The sequence below is a fragment of the Petaurus breviceps genome, unplaced genomic scaffold, assembly GCF_028583685.1.
Source record: "Petaurus breviceps papuanus isolate PSGF00001 unplaced genomic scaffold, PetGlider_PUasm1.0 181, whole genome shotgun sequence".
Classification (NCBI taxonomy): domain Eukaryota; kingdom Metazoa; phylum Chordata; class Mammalia; order Diprotodontia; family Petauridae; genus Petaurus; species Petaurus breviceps.
The window spans coordinates 22,828,180-22,842,670 of record NW_027185784.1 but is presented as its reverse complement, the minus strand read 5'-3'; the positions used below and the strand labels follow the sequence as shown (position 1 = coordinate 22,842,670).

The 14,491-nt window shown below is 35.8% G+C and overlaps 1 protein-coding gene across 3 annotated transcripts in view; it reads left to right on the top strand.

Annotated features, from left to right (window-relative positions):
* The window catches only part of ZC3HAV1L (zinc finger CCCH-type containing, antiviral 1 like), an 80,772-nt gene that overhangs the window by 47,985 nt on the left and 18,296 nt on the right, over nucleotides 1-14,491 (top strand). For all 3 annotated transcript variants that reach the window (XM_069087319.1, XM_069087318.1, XM_069087320.1), the window contains 3 exons: nucleotides 2,195-2,363; nucleotides 10,657-10,777; nucleotides 11,922-12,018. In XM_069087319.1, the coding sequence (XP_068943420.1) occupies nucleotides 2,195-2,363; nucleotides 10,657-10,777; nucleotides 11,922-12,018 (387 nt within the window). The remainder of the gene's footprint in view (nucleotides 1-2,194; nucleotides 2,364-10,656; nucleotides 10,778-11,921; nucleotides 12,019-14,491) is intronic.

Below are 14,491 nucleotides of genomic sequence, written 5' to 3'. Positions count from 1 at the left end.
AGATTCGAGGTCAGCAGAGAATCTGGTGAAGGAAACGATAGATTTTAGAATCATCAGCATAGAGCTGGTAATTATAGCCCTAGGAATTGATAAGATCACCTAATGAAGTAATGTAGAGGGAGAAGAGACGAGGGTCCAAGAGACCTACAGTTAAGTGGCAGGTTAGGACTTGGAATCAGGAAGACTTGAATTCAAATCCTTCCTCAGGCTCTTGTAGCTATGTAACACTGGACAAATTGCTTAACCTCTTAACTCCAGATTCATCTGTAAAATGGGATAATAATAACTTCTACCTCAGAAGGTTGTTGATCAGAGTTTTTAAGGCTTTCCAAGTTGTTTTTCTTTATAACATTATTGATATTGCATTATTTGCCTGATTCTTCTGACTTCATTCTACATTAGTGCATATTCCCAAACTTCTCAGAAAACTGTCCCTTTCATCATTTCTTTTTTTTTTCTTTTACTTTTTTGGAGAGGGAAGGTAAGGCAGTTGGGGTCAAGTGACTTGCCTAAGGTCATACAGTTACTATAGTGTGTCAAATATCTGAGGTTGGATTTGAACTCAGGTCTTCCTGACTCCAGGTCCAGTGCTCTATTCACTGTGCCCCCTAGTTGCCCCTCATCTTTTCTTATGGTACAAAAGCATTCCATTATGTTCACATCACATAATTTGTTCAACCTTTTTACACTTGATGGGCACTCCTTTAGTTTTTGGTTCTTTTTCCACTAGAAAAAGAGCTACTATAAATATTTTTGTGTATCTTGGTCCTTTTATCCTTTTTTGCTCTCTTTGTGGTGTAGACCTAGTTAGAAGTGATATCACTTGACTAGTTTAATGTCTTTTAGGGCATGGTTCTAAACTGCTTTCTAGAATGGCTAGACCAATTCATAGTCCTTTCAATGCTGAGTATGCTATTGTATTTGTTTTCATACAGCCTTTCTAACAATTGTCATTTTCCTTTTTTGTTGTTATGTTAATCTGAGAGTTATGAGATGGAACCTCAGAAGTGCTTTAATTTGAATTTCTCTAATTGTGATTTGGAACATTTTTTATATGGTTGTTGAGAACTTGGTTTTCTTCCTCTGATAACCACTTATTTATATCCTTGTATCATTTAACTATTGGGGAATAGTGCTTGTTCTTATACATTTAAATCGGTTCCTTATATATCTTAGGTAGTATATCTTTATCAAAGATATTTGCTGCAAAGATTTTTTTCCCCAGTTTACTTACACTTCTAATTTTAACTCCCTTTAGTTTTGTTTGTGTGAAGATATTGTCTTCCTCACTTCTCTAATTTGTTTATTTCGTGACCTTTTAAAAATCTAAATTGTTTTTTCATTTGGAGCTTATCATGGCATATGGTGTGAATTGTTTTTCTAAACCTAATTTATACCAGATTTCATTCTGGTTTCCTCAGCAGTTACTATTAAATAGGCAATCTTTTTCTTCTATTTTGTACCTAATCTGTTTCCCTGATTGACCAACCTATTTTTTAGCCAATATAAAATAGTTTTGATCTTTCCTTCTTTGTAATATAGTTTGAGATCTGGTACTTCTGGACCCCTCTTTCTTCCCACTTTCCTCCTCCCCCCTATTATTTCCCTTGAGGTACTTGATCTTTTGTTCTTTGAGATGAAGATGGCTATCATTTTTTTCTTCTAGCTCTATGAAGTAATGCTTTGGTGGTTCAATTGGCATGGCACTGTACAAGAAGATTTAGATAGTTTTGTCATTTTTATTGTATTTGAACAATAACCACTAGTAATTAACATTTCTGTGTTTATGTCTGTATTTCTGTAAATAGTGTTTTGTAATCATGTTTTGTATACTTATTTGTATCTTGGTATGCCAATTCCCAAATGTTTTATACAATCTGTAACTATTTTGAACAGAATTTCTCATCCTATTCCTTCTTGCTTGGTTTTGTTGGCAATACACAAAAATGCTGGTGATTTGTGTTGATTTATTTTATATTTTATATCTTTGCTAAAGTTGTTTCCATTAATTTTAGTAGCCTTTTTAGGGTTAATAATTTTGAGTTGCATTCAATTGAATTTGAGCAAGATAGGCTGACATGAGGATATTGACCATACATTAAAGGTAGTCCTATTTTTTCCCATGCATACAAAGCAACACTTTGAATATGCTGGACCATCTATTATAAACACCTGTTCTCTTTCATTTCTGTAGAATGGGAGATCTGGACATCAATTTTGAGACTATGACCTGTGGTTTGAATCAAGTGCGTCGTCTATCTACCCCTTCCTCTGTCACCAAACCTTCCAATATTCTCTTAACCACAACATGGCTCTGGTATTGGCTGAATGACAATGGTCAGTGGATTGAATATGGAACCCAGGTGAGTGGCTATTCCTTCTGATTTGCTTTTTTGGGGGGCTTTCACTGGGGTATTAGATTTGGTCTACATGTGAAAATCACTTTGATGTTCATCTATACCAGCTGGGAAAAATTTGTATTCTGTGTGTATGTGTGCATACATGTGCCAGTCACATAAAAGTTTTGCAGAGAGTCATTCTGAATGTATCCTCCATAGAAAGTTCCAGCTTGTTCAGTTTCTTATAACTTTATAATGCCTGAGCCAGAAGTTTTGGGTGGTTTTTTTTTTTTTGCCCCTCTCCAACTTGGGACAATGATTTGTTTTTGTTTTTGTTTTGTTGTTACTTTTGGATAAGACTAAGGTGAAGGAGGAAATCATTCCATGTCTAGTGCATCAATTTCCTGTTAATCTTCAGTCATCTGTCCTGTATATCAGGACATATTTGGAGAGGAGAAAGTCATCAGCTATATAGAGAGGTCAAATAAACTGCAGGTTTCAGAAATGTCAGCTGATTTTTTATAGAGGAAGCTCAGCTTATAGCAGTTGTCAGACTTGGAAAAGGATTTAGGGAACTGAATAGTTATTTGCTTTACCTTCTAGGCTTCCTGAGAATCTAATATGGGTAAGATTAGTCTGTGGTTTCCAGAGAGGTGTGGGTTATACTTGGTGTAAATAGCCCTAGAGTCCCACTCAATCTGAGGCTATCTTTACCCTGACTACCTAAAAAGCAGCTGTGGTATAGTGAAAGAGCAATGGGTTTTGGGTTGGTAGAGACTTGAATTTTAATTGCCCTTCCTACGCCACGGATAAGTCATTTAACTTCTTAGTTTCCTTATCTTTGACAAGGGGAGTAATATGTTAAGGGCTAATATTGTATGTAATAGTACTTTTTATTATCGAATGGGCCAGTTGATGAGCTAATAGAAGCCACCATATTTCTTATCTATTGTACGATAAGTTTGCCTGCTGGTATAAGAAATGAGCTAGGAGACCTACCTTCTTTCTTCTTCTTAATTTTTTTAAAACTAGTAGTTAGAAAACAGAGTCAAAATGGCAGAATGAGAAGAAACATATCTGCCTCACTCACCTAGGACACCTTCTCCAAAACAAACATGAAAATACCCCAGACTGAATTCTAATGAGGAAAGCCAAGTAAAAAGTCACAGTATGTCATTCTTTAAGCTTAGGGAGGCAGAGAGGTTTATGGACACTAGGCACAGGCATTGACCAGAAGCCAGCCACCCAATGGCAACATGGTAAGGGGGGTTGAGACAAAGCAGAAGGGGAAAAAATACCAGGGAAAAAAGGGATCCCTGAACTAGCACTGGATACATAAACAGGTGCCATCTGGCAATTGTGTCACCTATTACCTACTACCAGGTCACAGATCCAAGATAGAGAGGCAGGCACAGCCAGTCAGCGCCACATGGCAGCTTCAGCTCCTGGCCTTCAGAGTGTAGGGGGACCAAGCACCAGTCTGAGGGGTAATTGCTCTTGCTTTAACCTGCTTGGATCTGGATTGCAGTCTAGGGTGGAGGTCCTGGGGTGTGTGTCCAGCTTGCCAGAGCGTGTGGAGGCCTCAGAGAGGGCACTCATCTAGTGCCTCTGGTAGCTGAGAAAACCCCAGCATTTGGGATGAAAGCTCCCCTGTCTGGTGGCAGAGTCCTACTGTGGCAAAAAGCCCAGGGGTCAAGTGACTGAGGGGCGACATGACCAGGAAAAGGAAACAAAGCAGACAGAAGATTCCAATATTAGACTCCTATTTGAGGACAAAAAGGAGCAAAGCATGGAACAGGAGGAAGACAGTGAAGTCAGAACTCCTGCACCAAAAGCTTCAAAGGAAAATACGAGCTGGTTACAGGACATAGAGGACCTTAAGAAGCAGATAAGAGAAGTGGAGGAAAAATTGGGAAGAGAAATGAGAACAATGCAAGAAAATTACAAAATGAGAGTCAACAGCCTGACTGAGGAAAATCACAGCTTAAAAAATAGACTAACTCAAATGGCAAAAGAGGCTCAAAAAGGCAATGAGGAGAAGAATGCCTTAAAAAGCCAAACTTGCCAGATGGAAAAAGAATCTCAAAAGCTCACTGAGGAGAATCATTGCTTCAGAATTAGATTGGAGCAAATGGAAGCTAATGACTTTATGAGAAATCAAGATGCTGTTAAACAGATCCAAACAAATGAAAGAATAGAAGGCAATGTGAAATATCTCATGGGAAAAACCACTGACCTGGAAAATAGATCCAGGACAGGTTAAGGGGTGGCTAGGTGGCTCAGTGAATAGAGCACCAGCCCTAGAGTCAGGAGGACTTAAGTTCAAATCTGGCCTTGGATGCTTGACATACTTACTAGCTGTGTGACTTTGGGCAAGTCTCTTAACCCCAATTACCCTCCAAAAAAGAAAAAAAAAGCAAACTTGGTTAAAAATTAAGAATTAAACTTGATAAAAGAGGTACAAAACCTTATTGAAAAAATAATTCCTTGAAAGTATATGAATGACATGGAAGCTAATGATTTTGTGATACATCAAGACATGATAAAGCAAAGTCAAAAGGCTGAAAAAAATTGAAGAAAATGTGAAATATCTCAGGGGGAAAAACAATTGATCTAGAAAAAAGGGTCAAGGGGAGTTAATTTAAGAATCTCTGCACTAACTGAGAGCTTTAAACAAAAAAAGAGCTTAGGCATCTTTCAAGATATATAATTTCAAGAATTCATAAATGAAAACTACCCAGATATTTTAGAAATAGGGAAGAAAAGTAGAAATTAAAAGAATCTACCAGTTGCTTCCTAGAAGAAACCCCAAAATGAAAACTCCCAAGAATCCTATTGGAAAATTGAGAGCTCCCAGGTGAAGGAAAAAATACTGCCTACAACCAGAGAGAAAGAATGCAGGTACCACAGAGTCACAGTCAAAATTACACAAAATTTAGCAGCTATCACTATCAAGAAACAGACAGCTTGGAATATCATGAATTAGAAGGAAAAGGATCTAGGATTACTTCTAGGTATAGCCTATCCAGCAAAACTATGCATAGGAAAAATGGGAGTTTTAACAAAATAGAGGACTTTTAAACATTCTTTATGAAAAGACCAGAGGTGAGTAGCAAATTTGACATTCACACACAGGATTCAAGAAAAATATAAAAAGATAAACATGAGTAAGAAATCATAAGTAACTAACAATGTTAAACTGTTTGCTTTCTTATATGGGGAGAGGACTTTATCATCACCAGAGATCTTAAAAGGGAGTCCAATTAAACAGAGGGCCTGGGTATGTTTCTATTAAGTTTGGATGATCTCAAAAGAATTGTAGAAGGGTGGAAAAGAAGAGTGCCCTGAGAGATAGGAAAAGAATGGGTAGAATTATCTCACATAAATGGAACTCACAAGGAAGAGTTTATATAATAAAGGGGATAGTTGGGGGCAGGACTGAATGACATTTGAACCTCATACTCATCTGAACTGGTTAAAGGAAAGAAGAATATTATGGAGATTAATGAATGGGAATAGGAAAGAGTTTGTCTATTTCTTAGCTATGCATGTCATTTCCACAAAAATTGCCCTGATTAAGGCATAAAATCCTCACAGACATATTCAGAAAAGCAGGAATATTAAATGAATCTTTTATGGGCTACAATGCAATCAAAATTATGTTCAATAAAGAGTTACTGGGGAAATGATTAAAAATTCATTGCAAACTAAATATTTTAATCCTAAAGAATGGATCGGTCAAAGAACAATTCATAAAAACAATAATTTCATTAAATATAATGGCAACAATGAGGCAACAAGTCAAAATTTGTGGGATGCAGCCAAAGCAGTCCTTAGCGAAATTTTAAATCTTTAAATTCTTTTTTTTCTTTTTGGAGGGGGGAAGGCAGGGCAATTGGGGTTAAGTGACTTGTTCAAGGTCACATGGCTAGTACGTGTTAAGTGTCTGAGGTTGGATTTGAACTCAGGTCCTCCTGACTCCAGGACTGGTAATTTATTCACTGCACCATCTAGCGGCTCCTCTTTAAATTCTTACATCAATAAAAGATAGAAAAGGTAAATCCATAAAATGTGCATACAACTAAAACAAACAAACTAGAAAGCCACCAAATTAAAACCTCCCAATTAAACACATTGGGCATGCAATTAAAAAAACAAACAAACCTAGAAAAAGAACCAATTGAAAGCTCTCAATTAAACACCAGAATGGAAATTCCGAAAATCAAAGTAGAGATGAATAAAATTGAAAGTAAAAAACTGTTGAATTAATAAATAAAGCTAGGAATAGTTTTATGAAAAAAAAAAAACAATAAAAAACAATAAAATTTGATTATCAAAAAGAAAGAAGCAAATAAAATTACCAGAATCAAAAATGAAAAGGGTGAATTCACAACCAATGAAGAAGAAATAAGAGCAATTATTAAGAACTATTTTGCCCAACTATTTATACCAGTAAAACAGACAGTCCAAATGAAATGTCTAAGTATTTACAAAAATATCAATTGCCCACATTAACAGAACAGCAAACAGCATACTCAAATAATCCTATCTTAGAAAAAAAAATTGAGCAAGTCATAAATGAGCTCCCCAAAAGGAAAAAAACAACATAAGACCAGATGGATTTACAAGCAAGTTAAAAAATAAGCAATTCTAATACTATTTAAATTGTTTGAAAAATGGGTAAAAGAGTCCTACCAAATTCCTTCAATGACAAATATGATCTTGATACCCAAGCCAGAGAGAGTCAAGATAGAGAAAGACAACTATAGACCAGTTTTCCTAATGAATATTGCTGCAAAAAATTTTTTTAAATAAAATACTAGCTAGGAGACTACTGTAATATATCACAAAGATCATACCCCTATGATGAAGTTAGATTTGTACTAGGAATGCCAATCTGGTTTAATATGAGAAAACTATATTTATAATTGAGTATATTAATAGCAAAAACGGCAAAAGATTATTTCAATAGATGCAGAATTTTTTTTACAAAATACAATATCTATTTTTGTTAAAACATGCAGACACACACAAACATAATCATAGAATAAATAGAGCTGGAAATTAGTACTTAAAACCAAAAACAAGCATTATATATAATGGGAATAAGCTGGAAGCCTTTCCAGTGAGATCCTGGAGGAAGTAAGGATGTTCGTTATCACCATTACTATTCAGTATTGTCCTAGAAATGCTAGCTATAGTAGTAAGTCAAGAGAAAGAAATTGAAGGAAAAAAGCACAAAGAAGAAGCAAAATGATCACTTTAGTCAGATTACATGAAAGTTTACATAGAAAATATGAGTCAATTAAAAAACTAATTAAATAACTTCAGGAAAATTGCAATATATAAAATAGAGGCATATAAATCATTAGTATTTCTGTAAATTACCAATAAAACCCAGCAGGAAGAGATAGAAAGATAAATTGCATTTAAAATGCCATGAATAGTATAAAATGCTAAAATAAAATAGCATATAATACTAGTATAAAACACCATTTTAATAGTACAAAATATTAGCCTTGGGAAACTACCTACCAAGACACACATGAGAACTATATGAACAAAATTATAAAACATTCTTTGCACAAATAAAGTCACATCTAAGTGGAAAAATCAATTTCTCATAATTAGAGCCAATATGATAAAAATGGTAGTGTTACCACAATTAATATACTTATTCAGTGCCGTATCAATCAAATTACCTAAGAATTACTTTATAGAGCTAGAAAAAAAATAAAAAGATTGATCTGGAGAAATAAGAAGTCAAGAATATGAAGGGAATCAATGGAAAAAAATGAGAAGGAAGGCACCTAGCAGTGCCATATCTCAAATGATATGCTACAAAAGTGTAATCAGCAAAACAGTTTGATATTGGATAAGAAATAAAGAAGTTGATCAGTGAAAGAGATTAGCTATACAAAAACAAATGAATTGAGTAATCTAGTGTTTGATAATCTCAAAGATTCTGGCTATTGATTTGAGAACTCTCTATTCAATAAAAACTGATGGGAAAACTGGAAAGCAGTCTGGCAGAAATTGGTATAGACTGATATCTCACACCATATTCCAAGATAAGTTCAAAATGGGTACATGATTTGGACATCATAAGCAAATTAGTGGAACATGGCAGAAATTACCCGTCAGATCTGGGGATGAGGGAAGAGTTCATGATGAAATAAAAGATAGAGAGGTTCACAGGAACAGTTCACAGGACAGTTTTTATTATTTAAAATTGAAAAAGTTTTGCATAAATAAAACCAATGCTAGTCAAATTTGAAGAAAAGCAGGAAATGGGGAGAAAAAAATCTTTGCAGCAAGTTTCTCTGATAAAGGCCTGATTTCTAAAATTTCTAGAGTCAAATTTACAAGAATAAGAGCCATTCCTCAACTGATAAATGGTCAAAAAGATGAAGAGGTAGTTTTTTAAAATTAATTTGTTTACTTTTAGTTTACAAGATTCATTTCCACAATTCCTTGAGTTTCAAATTTTCTCTCCCTCTCTCCTCCCCGCCCCATGGCGGCATACAATCAAGTATAGTATCTGCAAATACTTTCACGTTAGACATTAGTCAGATAATAAAGAAGGATTATATCAGATGGAATGAACAATGGCAAAGAAGAAACCAAACCAAAGAAGAAAAAGAAAAAGATCAGGTAGTTTGCTTCAATCTGGATTCAAACTCAGTTCTTTCTCTGGATGTAGACATCTCTCTCCATCATGAGACTTTTGGGGTTGACTTATAGCCATGAATTGCTGAGAAGAGTCCAGTCTATCAAAGTTGGTCGTCACACATATGTTGTATCTGTAATTGTGTACAAATTTCTCCTGCCTCTACTCTTCTCACTCAACATAAGGTCGTATAAGCCTCTCCAGGTAAATATGAAGTCCATCTGCTCCTCGTTTCTTTTAGCACAATAGTATTCCATTACATGCATATACCACAACTTGTTCAGCCATTCCTCAATTGATGGGCACCCCCTTAATTTCCAATTCTTTGCCACAACAAAAAGAGCTGCTATTGAAGAGACAGTTTTAAAAGGAAGAAATCAAAGCTATCAATAGATATGTGAAAAAATGCCACAAATCTCTAATAATTAGAAAGATGCAGATTAAAACAACTCAGATTGGCTAAGATGACAAGAAAGGAAAATGACATGCTATAGGGGAAGTGGGCAAACAGGTATTTAAAGGTAGAGCTACAGACTAGTTCAACCATTCTGTGCCCAAAAAGGTATTAAACTCTGCATATCCTTAGACCCAGCAATACTTTTATTAGACCTATACTCCAAAGGAATAAAATAAAATGGAAAAGATCCTATATGTACAAAAATATACATAGCAGCTCTTTCTGTGGTAGCAAAGAATTGGAAACTGACATCAATTGGAGAATGACTGGACAAATTATAGTATATGAATATGATGGAATACTATTGTGTTGTAAGAAATGATGAAGGGTATAGTTTCAGAAAAATCTGGAAAGACTTGTATGAACAGAGATGCAAAGTGAAGTGAGTAGAGCTAAGGGAACAATTTATATAGTATCAGCAATATTGTAAAAATAATCAACTGTGAAAACCCAAGTAATTCTGATCAACATAATAATCAGCTACAATTCCAAAGGACTCGAGAGGAAACAGGTTAAGCACCTCCAAGATAGAGGACTGATGGACTGTGATTGCAGAATGAATTATTTTTTCCTTCCTTCCTTCCTTCCTTCCTTCCTTCCTTCCTTCCTTCCTTCCTTCCTTCCTTCCTTCCTTCTCTTCCTTCTTTTCTTTCTTCCTTACATAGTAATACAGGAATTTGTTTTACATGACTATATATATTTAAAATGGGTTTTGTTTTTCTTGTTTTCTCAATGTGTGGGGGGAGGGAAATGGGAGGGAGAGAAATAAGAACTGAAAATAAAATGTAACTAAAAAATAAAACCAGTAGTTAGCTTGGCTTATAAAATAAAGGGATTTTTAAAAAAATGAGATGATCCAGGTCCACCGAATTGGTTTCAAGGAGGTGGATTTCAAGAGTACTTACTCCTTCCCTGTTTAACACTCCTAGTGTTCCTCCTTTCCCACAATTTATTGTTTGTTTGTTTGTTTTTTACCAACAATTGGTAGTGTCTTTGTCTAGTCATTGCCATCATACTGCACTAACTGATTTTTTAATTTTATTTTTACAAAGTTGAATTACCTGTGTTTCCCAATTAAGGTCATAAAAAGTGGTCCATATTTTATCCAGAGCTAAAAATGGAAGGATATTCCACATCTTATCTCCATGTATTCATTTTTTTCAACCTTCTCGAAATTTCTTTTATTTTAGGGTGAAAATCATCCTACTTCTTCGGTAACATCTGTAGATATAGAAACAGTATTCCTTGCTGATTCATATGCCACCGTAGACTTTCAAGCGGGACATCAGTTCTATGAAATCAACTTTAAAGGTATAATACTTATGCTTTCCTGCTTAACTAAAGAGTGGTAGAATTTAATGCCATAGCTGACGGTTGAAGAACTATCCACACCCTGGTATTAAGAAGCAAAGAAAGAAAGACATTTTATTGGATTGAATGCTGTACCCATATTCAAATGGAAGGCAATATCACAAATATTAAAAGAATTTAAAAGTTCTATCCTTATAGCTTCCTGAATAAGGGAAGAAAGTGAAGGGGCAAAGGCAGGATGGTCTGAAACATTGAGTATGAGGGAATTAGGTTCAGTAAAGGCAGTGGGTCATAGTAGAATGAATTCTGAACTTTGAGTCAGGAAAATCTAGGTTCAAAGTCTGCCTCTTAGCATTTATCATTTGTATGACCTTGGATAAGGTATCTAACATTTGAATCTGGGAATAATAATACCCTTGGTATGTAGTATGTGTTTTATATAGTTGTTGTAAGGACTTAGTAAGATAATCATGTATTTTAAAGCCTGACATAGTAAGTGCTATCTAAATGTTAGCTATTATTATAATGCTTAGCATTATCATTATCACCCTTTACAAACCTTAAAGTAAGGCCAAAACAGTTTTGCTAGCAGACAAAATTGAAGAGTAGAATGATGATTTCGGCTTTATGCACACCTGTCCCAGCTCTGCCAGTTTCTGATTTCATCACAGGTTAGCTGTGGGAGATCCCCTCCTTTAGGAGGGAGGAGCCAGATGTGATAAACTGAGCCTGGATTTGCAATTTGAACTCTTCATGACATTGGGGTACAGGAAGTAATTCTCATGATTCCACTTGTGTGCTGCTGCAAGGTATCTTGGTTGTTGGCTGTTTTTGAGTGAGACTCCCTGGGTCCTCAGCAGTCAATACTTGGTACTCTTATCACCGTATTAACCTTAAAAGCATTATAAATGCCACTTTTATTTATTCTGGCTGCTTCTGAAGCAACCTAAGGGCATAGCTTAGTTGGTGCAGTCAGAAGGTCCAGAAATGGAGGGAATGATGCCTCCATTAACCCTTTCTGACACCACAGATGAAATGACTCTCAGGATAACTGAGTCCCTTGGCATTTCGTGTGTGTGTAATTTTAACACGTAAGTATTTTACTTCTGATCACTGAAAACCTGTCTCTAATCTCTCTTTCAAGAAATGGTTCAGAGAAATTTGATATGCCAAACAAAAAGAAAAGTATGCCGGAGGCCAAAATTTGTATCCCCTGAAGATGTGGACAAAATACGGAAACGGTGAGTGCTTATGATGCTGCTTCAAGATGCTTGCAGGTAGGAACGGATGTGAGATGAGATACTGCCCCCCTAAAAAATCTCTGTAGCTAGAAGGTAGGAACGGATGTGAGATACAGCCCCCTAAAAAATCTCTGTAGCTAGAGGCAGCTAGGTGGCATAATGGATAGAGGGATTGGGTTTGGATTTCGGAAGACCTGAATTCAAATTCAGCCGCAGATAAGTATCACTAGATAAGTAACACACTAGTTGTGTGACCCTGGGTAAATCATGTAATCTCTGCCTCTTCTGTATCAGTTTTCTCAGCTGTAACATGGATAATAATATCACCTACCTCCCAGGATTACTGTGAAGATCAAATGAGATAATAGTTGTGTAATGTTTAGCACAGTGCCTGGCACATAATAGATGATATAAATAAAAAACCTCTCCTTTTCTTTCTGCTTTTTGGAGGGGGGAAGGCAGGGAAATTGGGGTTAAGTGACTTGCCCAAGGTTACACGGCTAGTTTTGTGTTAAGTGTCTGAGGCTGGATTTGTACTCAGGTACTCCTGATCCAAGGGCCAGTGTTCTGTTCACTGTGCCAACTAGCTGCCCCTGTTTTTTCCATCTCCTTTTCTGCAATGACATTGGTGAATGGATTGTTTTGCATTCTCATTCACAGACCAATAATACAGTATGTTTCTCATTCTTTTCCCTAGGTGGTTTAGGGTCCCATAGCCTCATTTAATTGTGTGAACAAAGAAGGCTTTCAGTATGGTATATTGGAAAGGGTACTGAAGGATCAGGAGCCAGGAATCCTATATTCTAGACCTAATTCTGCCACCAACTCATTGTCTGACCTTGGACAAGCTCTTAAAATTCCTCAGGCCTACAGTTTCCTCAGCTGTAAAATGAGGTTGGACTAGATGACCTCAAGGTTCCTTCCAGCTCTAAATCTGTGATCCTAAGGCTGTGACATCTAACTTGGGATTATGTCATCTTCTGACATATCCTTCTCAATGATTAAGTATCTCCAAGGTCCCTTTTAGCTCTAATGTTCTGTGACTTATAAATCACTACAGCATCACTGGTGGGTGAAAATAGATCATTTGTGTAAAGCACATTCTGGGCAAAGAGAAATAATTGTCTTTGACCCAAGTACTGGGAGATGGTCCCTGAAACCACTCAGGTGGCTCTCAGTGGATTGGGGAAGGAATTCTGAGAGTATGGTTTCAATATGGTGGCCTAGTAGGCTGGTTACTGAATTGGGTCATGATTCCCAGATTTATCTCTATTTATCTGTATTCTACAATAATATTCTATTATTTAACATGGTCATTATTATAACATAATATATCATTGTAATAATTTTTTTGTCTCTTCCATTTGGTTCTTTAGCATAAACTTGTGTACTAATAGCATGTTTGGTTAATATCACAGTCGGAAGGATCAGAATGGGAAAAAAGCTTTAAGAAGAATCATGGTGGCAAAGCCCACCTCTTTCATACTTGTTTCCATTCAGTTATTTCATAATTACTGTCTCTGGGGACCTTGATTTACCAAGTCTTTCTTAGAATCAAGAAATGTTGGAACCATAAGAGACCTTAGAGAGCATCTGTTCAGTTTCCTCACTTTTTTTTTTTCCAGATAAGGAAACATAACTAGACAAGTGAATTGAATTATTCAAGGTTTTATAATGGACAAAGTACAGATAAGACCTAGATGATCCCAATTCCTAGGCAGTGGAATGGTCTGCCCTGCAGGGTACTTCAGAACCATTTCATTTTCCCAGTTACTTAGCAAAATCAAATATTTGGGGATTGGAAAAAGCAAGATTTCTTTGAGTTAATTATATTTTTGTGTTAAAAATTTGATTGTTTTGTTTAAAAATAAGTAATTTTGTGTATAAAATGTGTTTATAGTTTTACTGAAATGGCAGAGCCATGTTTTTTAAATTTTATAACTTAGGGTCAGGATAAAGTACAACAAATCCAGGTATTTATCATCTATTTTTATTAGCTTTTTGATGCATGAATTAGACTCATGGGTGTTTATTTTATTGTTAGAATTTTAGTTATTAACATTTTGCTTACTTGTTGCTTCATACTTCCTAGATGCATCTAATCATTCACAGTGGGTTTTGGTGCAAAGACATAGTTACATTCCCCCTCAAAATCCCCTTCAAAATCTTCTAAGAATATGAATATGAGTGACTGGGTGGCACTGTGAATAGAACACTGGCCTTGGAGTCAGGAGGACTTGAGTTCAAATTTGGCCTCAGACACTTAACACTTACTAGCCATGTGACCCTTGGGCAAGTCACTTAACACCAATTGCCCTGCCTTCCCCCCTTCAAAAAGAAAAAAAAAAGAATATGAATGAATGTTGGTTATTTTACATGTATCCTAAGACCCATAGACAATTATTTTATTGATTATTTTGTCTAAGGCAGGATTTGAACTCAGGCATTCCTGACTCCATATGGAAAAACTCTT